Source organism: Scleropages formosus, chromosome 12 (genome assembly GCF_900964775.1).
Source record: "Scleropages formosus chromosome 12, fSclFor1.1, whole genome shotgun sequence".
In the NCBI taxonomy this organism is placed as follows: Eukaryota; Metazoa; Chordata; class Actinopteri; order Osteoglossiformes; family Osteoglossidae; genus Scleropages; species Scleropages formosus.
Genome location: NC_041817.1, coordinates 15423040 through 15438920, shown reverse-complemented (window position 1 = coordinate 15438920; position 15881 = coordinate 15423040). Strand labels below are relative to the sequence as shown.

Here is a 15881-nt window from a genome sequence, read left to right as displayed (position 1 = left end):
AGATTCACCAGTCCAAAGGAACAGCATTTCTTTGGACTGTGGGGAGAAACCTGGAGGAAACCCACACAGACGCAGGGAGAATTTGCAGACTGACTCCCCATAGACTGAGGAGGGATCGAACCCGTTCCCTCGCACCACCACTCACGATGCCACCGTGCTGCCCGATTCTAAATTTAATTTAAAAATCAAGATCCAAAAAAAAAAGTAATTTCACCAGGCTGATAAAAACTTTAATTTTGAAATTTTGAATTAACTCCGAGAAGCAGCTTTAATTAAAATATGGATGCAATGAAAACATGGTTGAAGTTGGTCTTTAATTTTATAACCCATTATTACATTACATACGTTGGCCCAAAAAGGCCAGGCTAGTTGCAGAGACTCTAAAGCTGGCAGCAACTTCACTGATGGTCTGTGGCAGCGAACAGCGAGCGTCACACCGAAAACGACGGTACTAATAGCTGAGGTCACCGACTGCGAGGCCTCTGCCCAGTGACGCTCCAGCTAACCAGGCAGCCGCAAAGAAGCAGGAAGTTCCCCAGCGCGAGCCCGGAGTGCGCCGCGCATGCGCAGATCGCCGTGGGGAAGATGAGCGGAGCCGCAGACGCCGTTATGGGTACAAAGCAATAGTGGGAGAACTCGAAAACAGCGCGTTTTGTCCACAAGACAGGCAGCGCAGAGCGAACGTTGCACTGGCACAGCGGTGAGACAGAGATACAGGCACGGCGAACGCCGCGGCTCGCGCCACACACTCAGGGATCCGTTCCCGAGGCGAGAGTCAGAGTGGAGCACAGGTTCGTAATTGAGCGTCTCTGTTTTTCTTTATTTTTGCCCCTGTTCGATGAGAATGCGAGGGCGCTGCTCTATGTATCCTGCAAATTTCCCACAGTTTATTTATTTTTTTTTTTTTTAAAAAAATTTCGTCTAAAATATGTAATGGAGCGTTGGTGCGTAAGCCGTGACAGAGAGATGTTGTGGGCCTTTGTCTCACTCTGGCTGGGAGCTGCTGCTGGCAGAGCGGGCTGTGTGTGTGTGGGATGAGGAGGAGGAGGAGGATGAGGATGAGGAGGATGAGGCCGAGCTGTGGCCCCCGGCCAGGCCAGGCCAGGCCAGGCCCGCTCCGCTCGGCTGTGCCGTCTGGCCACCTCCACACGAGGCCCTGTGTCTGTACTCGTTGCCTGGGACGTGGAAGCCTCGGCACGGGCTGTGTCTGATTCACAGGATGGATGTACTCTGTGTGTGTGTTGCTAGCGATAACAACAACAATAATAATAACAACAACAAAAATATAAACAGAAGGCTTGGCTGTGTAAACGGTCCCAACGTATGGACTAATGGAGTAAGTTTCCAGACAGTCAGTGTGCTCCTCTCTTAACCACTTAGTCTAGTGTCCCACTCGGGCACAGGGCGATACAGTTTCATCAAACTAAGTATGTGTGGCATTGAGAAACTCTGCTTCTAGCCCCAACCCCCATCCCAGGCACGTTGTTGTTACTGTTAACCTTAGACGATACCATGTCCAAGGGGACTTCGAATGCTAAACAACTTTTACTGATTTACAGAGTAGGGTATGATTTTTGTATTATTCCTACGCCATGATTGATCAAGGGTACTGGAGCAGGGGGCTGGAATTTCAACTGGCAGCCTTCGGATTACCAAGCAGCAGCGCAAAGCACTACGGTACTTGATGCCCGTTAACATGATGCCCATTAAATATCCTCTTGCCCGCTCACCATGTTGTTCAGCTAGCTCTTGGACGTCACGGTCTCGAGGTGGAAGGAGGACAACACTGAACGTGAACAGCCCACGGTGTGCCTTGCTTAACCGCAAACACTGCACGCTGCTGTGTCATCTCCTCTGGGGGGGGGGGGGGGTAAACGCATGAAAGTGAACATAAGGGCTCAGGTTGCTATGAAGAATTTTCAAATTTGCTTGCTTTTGTTTGGAATACATTCACTTTTAAGTTCTTTTTAAGAAATGTTTTAATATTTTCTTTAAAAAAAAAAAAAAAAAAAAAAGTTGGTCCTGATAGCATTCACTGTGTCAGAGAGATATGTGTGTGTGTGTGTGTGTGTGTGTGTGTGGCCTTTGATTAAAATTTCAGACTTCTTACATGTCTGAAGTTTTTAAGAATTGAAACGCTGCATTCTAAAGAATTTTCAGCTGGTTGCTCTGCACTCCGGAGGCTAAACACCCCTCTAGCTCGGTGGCAGTTGATTTACACAGCATCGTTTCTAACTGATGAGCGTGCGCGCTTGCGATCCAAATATAGCTATGCCCTAGCGACCGTGACAACAACCAGTAGATTGTTAATAATTACATTGCTGTGTTCCATGGAATTTGCCATGTCTGATGATGATGCAAAATGAATTGTGTGACGTAAGAATATATTTGTGGGACATTGCAGCAAGTGTTCCTTAGCTTTAAAAAAAAAAAAAAAAAAAAAGGTTACTAGCTGCTGTATTCACACACCATGTTAAGGCTGCAAATTTTGTGTTTATGTACTGAACTCTGTTTAGTGCTTGAACAGTGCATGGACTTTCTGTGTACGTTCACTCCAGTCTATGTGACTTCTGACGTAAAATGTGCAAGCAGCGGATGTTCCTGAGAGCCTTGCGCATTCACTTCGGTGTCAATCTGAATTTCTGCCTCTGGTTTCTTTTCGCACATCTGAATTACAGAGGAATTAAAAAATATGAATCTGAGGCAGTCACTTTTTTTGGAAAACTTTGAACGGAGAAATTTTAAATACTTGTAACTTTACTTTGAGGCTGTTGGTGATCATTTGTTTTTCCTGTTAATAAAGTTTTATGTTTATTATCCTGTAGAGGTTGGAGAGAGCGGGTTTGGCCTGGTCCTTCTCTCTGGTGGGTTTGGGGGTTCGAGTCCTGCTTGGGGTGCCTTGCTACAGGCTGGCATCCTGTCCAGAGTGTGTCCCCTCCAGCCTTGCGCCCTGTGTTGCCGGGTTAGGCTTCGGTTTGCTGCGACCCTGCTTGGGCCAAGCGGTTTCAGACCGCGTGTGTGTGTGTGTGTGTGTGTGTGTGTGTGTGTGTGATTATCCTGTAGATGGTCTGTCAGAGTTGGAGATAATCGTTGTTAGTGTTTGCATACCTTAAATATGTATATGACACGTTCATACTGTTGTTGCTGATTACACAAGTTCACTATGAGGCAAAGTTTTAGACATGTCACAGTCTACAAAGGTATCATTTGCTGCCGTAATCACTCCTCTTTTGCTGAGCCGTTAATAATAGCTTCCCATCTGTCAAATGAAATGAAATAGATGGCCAAGGAATGACAAGAGACAATATCTTCCTGGGTTAAAACTGTTGATATTAGCCCACATATAAATATGATTCATTTACTTAAATAAGAGCCACAGCTACATTTTATTTATACACTTATTTCGGAATGTTTTTCATGAATCACTCTTTTATGTAAATGTGTTTCTGTATGAAATGCAGCAGAAATCATAACCATAATTGCATGGATGTCAACTCATTTATGTGAATGAGGGACACATGTTTCATTACATCTGGAAACCTGTGCAAAACATTTAGTAAATTTCTGAATTTTTTTCACTTATTTCCTGCTGTTTGTACAACAGAAGATACTTATGCATTAACCAATCCATCTACTGTTATTTATCTTTTCTTGAAGGTGATGGGTTCAACTGAAAGGATCATCAAGCATGCAGTTATTACTTAATGGAATTCTGGATTCCTGACTCAGTTGCCTGGTCACGTTTTTGCCCACTTCACAAGAGGTGACTTTTTAATAATGCCATCTACAGTACTATGAGATATATGACTTCTACAAAGTATTTGGTAAGTAAGTTAACAATTACTGATCATTGATAACATGTTTAAGGATAAGCATTTAATTTATTTTTATACCTGATGTTTATTATGCGACATATCCTTTCTGACTTCCATCATTGGGGCCTTCGAAGAAGGTACTTTCATCTTCTAGCTAGTCACATACATGAGTCAGTGATGTAATCATTTGTCAGTCATGAACATACCTGTTGTGGAAAATCAAACAAAAGTCACATTTTTTTTCTGTATTTAATGGTGAGTAACATGGCATAAAGTGTTACTGCACTACTCTGAATGGGTGACTTAGAGATGTGATGAGTTACTAGAACATGGCACTCATAGCTTAAGGCTGCAGTGAAGTGTTCTCAGCCGTCTGTTGTGAAGGGGCATTATGACCGCCTTCTGCTTTCACATGTTGATATGGCTGTTTGAATTCTGCAGCCAGTCTGCTCCTCTTACTGCAGTAGGCTATGAACAGGTTTGCACAAACTGCCAATCAAGATAGCTCTTTGTCACACTTGCACTCTTCTTGCTTTGTCTAAATAGCATAGACACATTTTTAAGCCTTTGTTTTATAGAATGCCCGTGTTCTTCATGTAACTTCTTTAGTAACTTATCTGCATTTTAAAAAAAAAAAAAAAATCACATTGTTTTCAGTGGCTTATCTGGGATTTTATTTAAATCATCTTACTTCACATAAATGTAATTTCATTATTGTGTCCTAAATAATATAAACAAATGAGGACATCTCCTGTTTTCTCTCCAAAGCCTTAAAAACATTGAATCTGGAGTGTAGTTCTGCATAGGTCAAAATGAAAGTCATACGGACAAAAATCAGGGACTTGTCCTTTTCTGTTGTCATGTACAGTTAGGCATTTTGTTTGACTCAGAGCAAAATATATTTATAAATTGTCAAGATACAGCCTAAAAAGTTATTTTTTAATCTTCAGGTATGCATTTATTTTTATGGCTCTCACCTTTTGGTATGGCCATTCAGTCCACAATGGCTTTTCAGTGTGGCCTTGACTTTCATTCTTAGTACTTAAAATAATGTGTAAAATGTAATAAGAATTACTTAGCATAAAGTTCCAGTGTTTTGCTTGCTGGCTGTTGAATGAATGTCTAATTTTAAACTAAATTAAGGTGCTAAACCAGTATGTAAGTGTGAGTTATAATCTGCGTTTGAATTTTACTTCATGTCGAATCTGAATAAAATGTGTTGGTGAGTTTGTGAGCATTTTCCAGAACTGTGTTCTGTATCACTTTTTAGAACTGTTAAATATTTTCTTTATGGTTATTTTGCAGTTTTTAAGTAGGGTGTTACATTTCAGAACAAATTTAGAAATGTTTCACAATCCAAGTAAATCACTTTGTTTCCCCTTTAGTTGAACCTGTTTGATATTTCTGAATTTGTCAGAAATTCAGTATTTCGATTTTTGATCCCCCCCGATGTGGTTCTAATTTTACCTGTTTATAGTAGTATGTTATGTAACATTAGTAGACTCCAGGTGTTACTACCATTCGACTCAGAATTTATTTTTAATTAAAAGTAGACATTTTCCAATCCAAGTGTTTTCTTCATTCTATTTTCTCTTTCTTTTTGCGGGGTGTGAAAACATCGATTTCTGCATCCAGCCATTGGCAGTGAAATGTACAGAACTGGAGTGTGGGGCTGATTTCAGTCAATTTGCTCCTCACTGTATAGAGCTTTTGTCTGCTGTTTGTCAGTTTGATCGGTAATAAGGTGAAGGGTACACAAGTTTATGGGATGAATTGGTGAAATTGCTGTTGACTAGGTCTTTGTTTACAGAAAATACTTTTCAGTCATTTTAAATAGTTTTAATGTTATTTTAAGTTAATAAGAATGTTAATCTGAAGTCTTACAAGTTAATTTTATTATTGCTATTCAACATTTTTTAAAATCAAAAAATGATAGTTGCAAGTGACCAAAAGCTGACAAACACTGGTCATGTTTGTATGATGTCTATCAAGTTTGTGGCTGCGAAGGTTAAGTTATGAAGTTAAACCTTTAAAATTATATTGATGGAGGGACACAAGTATATCTTTCGTTGATATGACTTGGTGGTAGAAGTGACTGGAGTTACAAACAAATTGAGTTACAAAGATTTCCAGTCTCAGTTGTTTGTAAATTGACAAACCAAGTGTGTAAAGTAATACATTTTTCTGTACAACTTGCTGAAAAGGGGGAAAAAAAAAATGTAAAAACCAAATTAAAATGTTTCCCTAATTCTTTGGAGCGCAGTTGACCGGAACTTGTGAAATCACATTAGAAAAGGCCATAACTAGTTGTGCTGAACACAACGGGGTGATCGTCAGTGGCAGGGGTGGGGCATATAACGTCTGCAAAATTGCAAAAAAAAAAGTCAGTTGCACCATGGAATGACTAAACACTGCAGTGAACCATTGAATTCAAAAGACTGGCCTGTGTATGACATGTACTCCCTCCCGATGTTGACATAGTTGGGACCTGTAGTTACAAAATGAAAAGCACCCATGCTATTTATGGTGCACTCTACAAAAACTCTCAAATCCATGTAGCAACATTTACATTTATTTTTTGCTGACTCTCTTCTCCAGAGCAACTTAGCGTTGGTAAGCTACTTGAAGTGATTTACCCATTTATACAATTGGGTAATTTTTACTAGAGCAATTCAGGGTAAGTGCCTTGCTGAAGGTACTACAGCAGGAGGGGGGGATTCAAGCCTGGCTTCTTTGAGTGCAAGGCAGCAGCTCTAAGCACTACACCACCTGCTGCTCTATGATATGGATATTGTAAAGGACAAATGTGGAACATGAGGGGTATGAAGATGGTTTCTGCTTGATGGTTTCAGCATGAAGCTAGGTAACATCCACCCCACTGTGCTGGGGGCAAGTACAGACATGCAAACTTCCAAAAGACTGTCAGACACAGGGAACAAAGCAGAGCAAAAGCTGAACCCTAACATGTTTTTATATTTCACCTTCCTGAAAGACCAGTTTGGATTAGTTCACATCTTGTGCATGTGTGTGTTGACAAGTAATGATTTAATTTTAAAAAAGGGCCGAAGTCTCAGTTAGCTCAGATATGTGCTATTATGCTCAGTTCTTTCCTCTCCATTACCACGTCAAGGCTAATTTGAAAGGTTTGACGGCGTGTGTTAGAATACATTTGATATTTTTTCCAGTTACAAACTGCTGATGAATTTTATTTTTTATTTTTTCTCTCTCCTTCTCTCTGTTTTGTGTCAGGATGCCTCTCAATTTTTGTTAATGTTCTGTTCTTTTCTCCTTGGCTAGGCTGTGTGCTGAAGTTCAAAGGTGTAGTTGGTGCTTCTGCCCGGGGCTCGGGCTGGCGATGTCACGAGTCTCCAGCCCCCCTCCTCCCGGGGAGATGTCCAGCGGACCTGTGGCAGAGAGCTGGTGCTACACACAGGTAATTTTTCTACTAACATGGCCATTGCCCTTTTTTTTCTGCATGTTTTATGTGTGTTACATTCCGTGTAATTATAGTCCACTGCAGCAAGGTCAGCGTACATCTGACAGTGTTGCTATTATCCAGTTATTCAGTGCATGTTGTGTAGAGACTTTAATCGTTTGGAAGACTTAAAAACTACTGCAAGGCCAATACTATTCCTTTTACCAGCATATGAGTTTTTTTGGCAATTAACTTATCTAGGGATTGTCCAGCTGATTACTTTTCCTCTCCTGCCTCTTCCTTTCTTCTAGAAGCAGGGTAACCAGTGTTCATTATGATTTTGACAGGAAAAGAAAAGCTATGTAGCAAGATCAGACAGTACACAGCACCTTTTTATTGAACAGCATATTATTTTATAATCAGTGTCAGCAAACTTTCCTTCCCACAAGTAATTATATGAAAGCCATCAACAGATTGTTCCATTATGATGTTAAGAAACTAATAGAAAACACTTCTCTTCTAGTTTACTGGCAATTAAATTAGCAAAAGCTGATTGCTGCTTGTGGGGGGCGTAGTGGGTTGGACCAGGTCCTGCTCTCCAGTGGGTCTGGGGTTCGAGTCCCGCTCGGGGTGCCTTGCGACAGACTAGTGTCCCCTCCCCCTCCAGCCTTACGCCCTGTGTTGCTGGGTTAGGCTCCGGTTCCCTGTGACCCCCGTATGGGACAAGCGGGTCAGAAAGTGAGTGTGAGTGATTGCTATTATTTGTAGCTTATGATTTTGTGTCCAGCGCATATGGACATTCCTCTTTCAAAGGGTTTTTTTTTTTTTTTTTTTTTTTTTTTTTAAAAAGCTGATAGTTTTTCCTCCCTCTATTTATCTTGAGTAACGGTAATCTGTCTTAAGTTTTTGTTAGATCCAGTGTTGCCTGTTCCTGATAATGTGATGAAGCTATCATGTTTGTATTAGGAGTTCATAATTTAGGGCTACTTTCAGTCATATCCATTAAGGAGTAAACTTGTTCAGTGTTTTGGTTATGAAGGATAAATAGTTCTAATTTACCAAAAATTACTTTCTGTAATTGCTGGATTTCCCCCCCCCCCCCTTTCTAGGTTAAGGTAGTTAAATTTTCGTACATGTGGACTATAAACAACTTTAGTTTTTGCCGGGAAGAAATGGGGGAGGTGCTGAAGAGTTCGACCTTCTCCTCTGGTCCCAATGATAAGATGAAATGGTAAGATACGGAGTTAGTCAGACAATGTGCAGTGTGTCATTTGAAACAAACTGGAAAACATGCTTTCACTTGGTTAAAGTAAGACTACACACTTTACCATAAACGTAATGAAAATATATTGGTTCTACCTTTTGACTAGGTCTGTCCCTTCACTGGTTTTTCTCTTTGATTTTAACCATTGCTCTTTTTTTGCTAGGTGCCTACGAGTGAACCCTAAGGGACTTGACGACGAAAGCAAAGATTATCTGTCTCTCTATTTACTACTTGTTAGTTGTCCAAAAAGTGAAGTTAGAGCAAAGTTCAAATTTTCTTTACTCAATGCAAAACGAGAAGAAACTAAAGCAATGGGTGAGGAGTCGCAAAGCAATGAGGTTTATAGCAGCTTGAATGTCCCTGATAGCTTTGGTAGCGTTTCCTAAAAATAAAAACAGCTCTTATCAGCATGTCTGACAATGATGTTTTGAAAGCTCAGTTCTTGCTTATACTGATGGACAGTTTTAGTTACTATATACCTGTTTTCTTTCCTGTAGAAAGCCAAAGAGCTTATCGGTTTGTCCAAGGAAAGGACTGGGGCTTCAAAAAGTTCATAAGGAGAGATTTTTTGCTTGATGAAGCTAATGGACTCCTACCAGATGACAAGCTGACACTGTTTTGTGAGGTAATTCTGTGTGTGTTAGTGCTTGTCATCTTTGCTTGGGAAATTTTCAAGGTAATAAGCAAATTCAAAACCTGTCCTTGTTTCTGTGTTTAATATCCCCTCCATGGGGGATATTAAAATGAATTCACTGCTAGAAATGAAAGTAAGTCAGGATATAAAAGATGAATTGGTATGTTTCCTCAGCTGATAACCAGACTGAGAAGTAGAAATCTGAAATGTAAATTGTGTTTGTGCTGCTAGCCTTTGGCAGCAAAATAAATTCATCATTTGCTGGAACTCAGAGTGGTGAATGGGGCTTCACCACACCGCTGCAAGTTTTAAACAGTACACAGCTGCCAAAGTGCATTTATCAAGGACCTGGCACAATCATGCATTTTTAGCTCATCCCAATTTTGTGTAGATTAAAGCATTTACTCCAGAATGTGTTGAACTCTTGTAAGATTAAAAAGTCATTATGTGCCATAAATTGGAGATGTTAAAATAATTTAAAAGGCCTCCTTGAGTGTGTCAGAAGAGGAAAAAGTGTATCCTAATGTCACTTTAGGGAAGACAGGTTAAATAACATTTCTCGGTAAATTTGAAACAAACACAATTATCAGGGTGAAAAACAAAACCTGCAAGAGGCAGCGCTTTCCCTGACAAGGTTTGTCAGATGGTCTATTAACATTTGCAGAGAAATTGGCAATTTCTTAAAGCCGATTAGCTACAAATTGAAGATGGAATATCTTTCCTCATTAATTAAACATTTCCCAGGGAACAAAATTAATTTCCAGTGGAATCGGTTTTGTTGTGGGTTTTGCTCATGATTTTGGGGTTCAGTTTTCCTGTTGGTTTTGTGGAAATGCTGTTTGTTCAAAGTGAGGCTGTTTTCCCAATAAGGATAGTGTGTAAAATTGTGCAGTGTGTGTGTGTGTGTGTGTGTGTGTGTGTGTGTGTGTGTGTGTGTGTGCGTGTGCGTGTGCGTGTGCGCACGCACTAAACTTGTGCAGTAATTAATATTTCCATGCATGAAAAGTCACTTGGATGTAAATTTCAAAACACAAATATTCACTAAGCATATTTTATTAGCATGTCAGTGTCGTTTGGCAGAATTTTCAGGTCACCGGAAGCATTTGGTATAGTTGACAGTTTCCTTGGTTTCTTTCTTTTCTTTTCTTTTCTTTTCTTTTCTTTTCTTCTTCCCCCTTCAAAACAAGTGTAACAGTTATTGCTGTAGTTCTAATGGCAGGACTATTGAGCTCCTGAGTCTAACTATCCATACATCCCACAAGATCTCTTTTAAGACAGTAAGTTGAATCAGGTGACTGCCACCAAAAAGATCCTTGAGGACCGTAGCTGAATAATCATGACTTGTACAAAGGTTTCAGTGTCCATTCAAAACCCCAGATATGCTGGTTTCATTTAATGTTAGTGTCCTTACAGTTCACAATCTCATTGATTCGGTTTAAATTTAGGTGAGTGTTGTCCAGGACTCCGTCAACATCTCGGGGCAGTCTAACATGAACATGCTGAAGGTTCCGGAGTGCCAGTTGTCGGACGACCTGGGGAACCTGTGGGAGTGTTCACGATTCACTGACTGCAGCCTCTATGTCGGGGGACAGGAGTTCAAAGCACACAAATCCATATTAGCAGGTACAGCTCCTCACACACATCTTTAGTTTGTTCCCTCTTGCCCCTGTAACTGCCCTGCTGCCAGGGTGACTAAAAGGATCTGAGCTAGGGGGCATGTTTCCTGTCCATTGTCAGCACTGCTGTGCAATTAAATCATCCGCTGTAGAGACTATCACCCAGCTGCCCCTGTCACATGCCATGATACGGGGGTGGGGAGAGAGTCTTCGAGTTGTCATCTTGAGGATCTTCGTTTTCTCAGGCTATTTATAGGATCACTTTGAGTAGTTATTACAGTTAGCATAATTGAGAGATGCAGAAATACTATGGTAGTACTTGACAGTTGAAGGGAGTACTGTGAAATTCATTTTGCATACTGAAGTTGTTTTGAAGATGTTAGTTTTCCTTTTATCTTCAGATGTTTATTTCATGAACATTTATATTGAGCTGTAAGTTTTTAACTGAATTTATTTGTTATATGGAAGTAAAATGTTTTTTTCTTTTTTAAACAGCAAGGTCACCAGTGTTTAATGCTATGTTTGAACATGAAATGGAAGAGAGTAAAAAGGTATGTTTGGTTTTTGTAATAGCACAAGGTGGTGTGGTTGAGTAGCACTGTGTACTCATTGACAACAATTTCATGCAAATTCATCATTATGTTAAGAGTCTGAACACATTAAGAACTCCATAGCTTGTTGACCATTATTTTTCTCCATCCAGAATCGAGTGGACATAAGCGATGTTGACCCTGATGTTTTTAAAGAGATGATGGGCTTTATTTATACGGGAAAGGCTCCGAACCTGGAGAAGATGGCTGATAACTTGTTAGCTGCAGCAGACAAGGTAAGCCGTGCCGAAATGGACAGAACAGGTGTGTAATTTAAACTGACGTGAGCACAAATTTATTATCATAACATCTACTTGGCCCAAAAAGGGAGGAAAACTGTCTTAACTTTTAGAACTGTAATAAATTGTTGTCCTTTGGACTTCATAGATAATTTCAAATACTATTAATTTCATCTGAATGGTTGGGTTCCCCCCCCCCTTCAAACAGTGTCAAAATATGTCCAGTTTGTTTAGCAATGATTTCAACTCGTTGCCATGTCTAGTTCTTCGGAAGTAGTAAAGATATTTTCCCAGAAAGCTTTTAAAGGTGGAATTCAGCAGTTTTACTGTATTTCCCATGTGGAATATGGAAATGTGCAAAACTTTAGTGTGCTTCAACCCACAGTATGCTTTGGAACGTCTGAAGGTCATGTGTGAAGAAGCCCTGTGCAGCAGCCTCTCCGTGGAGAATGTTGCCGACATTCTCATACTTGCAGATCTGCACAGTGCCGAGCAGCTCAAAGCACAAGCCATAGATTTTATCAACAGGCAAGTACTCCCAGACCTTCTCCATGATGAATTCCTACCTTATTCTTCTTCCTTTACTGTTTTCCATGTTTAGGGCCCAAACTGCAAAGCTGCCAGAGCTGTATTGTAACTGATAGTCTTTTTTGTTCTTTATAGTAAATTTTTGGTGCCAGCAATTTTAAAAGTTTAACTGGACTTGTGAGCTATAGGCTCCTGTGCACAGCAAGTTTAACAGTAGATATATATGCTTGGTGGGACTATTCTTGCCTCTTTGAACTCTGAAATTTCTGACATCAATACATTCTATTCTGTACATTTCTTTCATGTGGGCTGTGGACCAATATATTGTAGTTACTTTAAAAAAAAAAAAAAAAAAAAAACATGGCTGCCAGGACATTATAGAAATGTAAAACAGGTAATGACTGTGAGCTCTTGTTAAGGTTATGAGACTTGATTGATTGTAAGACCATAGCAAAGAACTCAGTTTTGGCATCATGCATAGCAGTTACTTCATTGTATAAATTGTCAGGTCTTTTTTAGGTGGCGACTCTGTTTCAGATAGTTGAAATTTTCCAGTTTGGACTGATGGGGCACTTTGTGAGAACCAGAATATTCAACTACTATTGTCTCATTAATGATATGGTGTCAGTTTTTTAAAAAACTGAGGCTAGACCATGTCAGCTGTGACTGTTTGTTTGCTTTATGAAGTCGCACTCATAGACTTCTGCTGGAGTTATAATGCATATGACCCCACTGAATTCCATATGCAGCTATAATTCATTTTTGTTTTCCATAGATGCAGTGTCCTACGACAGCTGGGCTGTAAAGATGGCAAAAACTGGAATAGCAAGTATGTAATTACCTGATGTATATATGACACACCATTAATAAAAAGCTTATCTCCACCATTGAGATCCATTTGAATTCATTTAACAAAAAAGGGATGGTATTTGTGACAGGTGAATTGTCCATCTCTGAATCAATGTCATTATTGAAACGTGCTTTAAAGATGTTATTTTACAATTGCTCTATCTTGCTGTGTTTATCCTACTGAGATCTTCCTTTCTTTGATAAATAGCACTATTGAAATTTCAGCCATTTGGAACCATATGGAGTTTTTGCCTCTCGTCTTTCTCATATTCTGAAATGTCCACACACAATTTACCGAGTAACTGTCCTCATGTAAGGGCAGGTTTTTTTTTGTTTTTTTTTAAATTTCTTATTTTTATGCATGACACTTTTTTTTTGGAGTCGTCTTGACTTCATTTTTAAAACAGCAGCTTTACACGTAGATAATCATGCAGCATAAGCAGAGCTTGTTACTGTTGTCATTCAGACTGATGTGAAATTAGATGAATAAAGTCTAAAAACTAACTTATTTTGTCATTATCCTGCAGGCATTTTTATCTTAATTGCTTATTAATGAAAATGGTTTGGATGTGTTTATAAATATGCTTCCCTGTTTCTTTACAGTCAAGCGACAGATATAATGGAGACTGCCGGCTGGAAGTCAATGATCCAGTCCCACCCTCATTTAGTGGCTGAGGCCTTCCGTGCTCTAGCGTCCGCACAGTGCCCTCCCTTTGGCCTGCCCAGGAAACGCCTAAAGCAGTCCTGACTGGTGATTTTTATTTATTTTTTTTTTTTATTTTTTTTTAAAGATATAAAACAGACTCCTTCAAGAAAACAAATTGCAAAGGATGGTTATTGGAGGGTGGTGTGCATGTCACCCCAGAAGTTGCTTGTAATAACAAGAGTAGCTGTCTGGTTCTAAGGCAGTTGAATTTGCTCTTCAGGGCTGAGCCAGTGCATAACACAAGGGACTTGTTCAGATGATTGAAGATTTTTTTTTTTTTTGTTTACTTTTGGTCCTTGAGCTTTATTTGCGACCTTTTTCAGTAATTCACAATGGCCTTAATTCAATGCCATTGCTCCAGAGTTTCTATTGTTATTTCTGTATTTAACTGTGTGCCTGCCTTGTCACAGAGACCAGGCCTCTCCAGATTGCACTAGTTCCCATAATGCTCTAATTTTAATATGAAGTTCTGTAGGAACTTTTCACAAAATATGTAATTCATGGGAAATACTGTATAGCCTCTTCTGTGACTAGATGTTAAAGTTTGAACATTCTGAGTGCAAAGTTACTTCTCTGTACTGTTTTTGAATATACGCCCCATATTGATGGCACTGTTCATGTAAAGACAAGCTTAACATTTTCAAGAGACCGGTGTTAAAGTAGAACAGATAATACTTGTGAAAAGCATTATGAGAATTTTTGTAATGCTGGATATGAAATGTCATTAAATGAATTCCCCCTTTCTATATTGTGTACCTCTGTATTCAGGGTAAAACTAAGGATTTGTTTACCAGAGGCTTTGTTTCTGGCGGTTTGTCACACATTGATATTTTTCCGATTCAATATTGATTTGTTCCTCTCATATTATTTGGCTTTTTATATTTTTATCAAGTTATTCAGGTTCCAAATAAGTGCTTCTGTTCCAGAATCAATATTCTGTTTAACAAAAAGTTATGAATTATGAAAGGAAGGGGAAAAATTTAAACTGTAATGCATGACTGTTCTGTAGAAAGAAATCCATGTCTTTTTTTGGTTTTGTTTAGTTAAACAATGACTTATGTGCATATACTACATGTAATAGAAAAAGTTGAGTGGACATCATTTGAAACCCTGTGCAAATAAACATGGCACAAATGTTTGCTGGAAATGGGATGCTGAGCATCAGTTTTCCAGTAGCACAGTTAAATGTTAAGCAGAATTGATATTTAAACCCATCACTTGGTTTTTAACTAACACAATTGTGACAGCCAGATTACTCAAAGCAAATATTAGCCTTAAAATTCATCTGGTCTCTGTATTTACTTATAAAAGTCTGCATTGTTGCAAGATTGTTTTACCGCTTATCTGTGTGAGGATGTTTGAAAAGTTTTGTGGCAATTGTTTCTTTAACTTTGCCTATGTTAAAACTCAATGCACATGCTTAACAGATTACTCCATTACATAGAACATTTTCTAGTGTGCTCTTAGTCTGTATATGTTCAGTCCTCTGTATTCATAGTTTTTCCGCAGTGAAGTAACTGTCAGTCATAGCTGAACCAAAGCAAACATTTTTTTCCACAAGAGTTGCTGCTGTCCCTTGGTTATGACCTGAATGATGGAACATTTGTCTTGATTTTCACACTAACTCGCATTGCACAAAGCTCTTACATCTAAGGGTATATTACAAAGACTGTTTTCATTAAGCGGGCATTTATATATTTTCTTTCAGACACAAGTTATTTTGATACCCTTTTTATGAATGAGGTTCACACCTGTCTTCATATGGTGTCTGGAGATCTATGCCATAGTGTTAGTCTCCCAGAAGTCTGCAAGTTGCCAGCTATCATTGTTGAAGCTGCTGTTAAACATGTTGAAATTTCTTATTTAAAAAAATTAAATTTGAAAATTGAGTTCACTTAATTTGATGTTTTGACAGTGAACAATGAAAGGGTTTTTGAGTTTTCAGGTTTAGTCTTATTGTCTATTTGAATACATCAACCTCTTAACACTGAATGGCTGTTAACATTCACAGATGAATGACACGAAGTCAGCAGAAAAGTAAATGCACCAAAAAAGTTTGGAGTCACTGTGCTATAACATGTAATTTAATGAATTTTGACAAGATGGTTGTACTGTATTGTTTTTTCCTAAGCTGTTATCATTTACATTGAAATTGATTTGCTGTTGGCAAATGTATTAATATTTTGTAAATCTTAGGTGTTAAATCCTTAAAATGTGTTCCTAAA

General features: G+C 39.1%; 1 protein-coding gene across 2 annotated transcripts; it reads left to right on the top strand.

Moving 5' to 3' along the window:
• Positions 1-527: 527 nt before the first annotated feature.
• LOC108938529 (speckle-type POZ protein-like A) lies at positions 528-15881 on the top strand. 2 transcript variants are annotated; one of them, XM_018759118.2, is made up of 12 exons: positions 528-791; positions 3658-3763; positions 7113-7248; positions 8340-8461; positions 8658-8809; positions 8992-9119; positions 10574-10751; positions 11240-11295; positions 11448-11570; positions 11959-12101; positions 12877-12930; positions 13554-15881. In XM_018759118.2, the coding sequence occupies exons 2-12, from the start codon at positions 3705-3707 to the stop codon at positions 13696-13698; spliced, it is 1296 nt and encodes a 431-aa protein (XP_018614634.1). In that variant the 5' UTR covers positions 528-791; positions 3658-3704; the 3' UTR covers positions 13699-15881. The 2 variants fall into 2 exon arrangements, with proteins under 2 accessions (XP_018614634.1, XP_018614640.1); XM_018759124.2 differs by lacking the exon at positions 528-791 and having other exon boundaries at positions 3658-3824.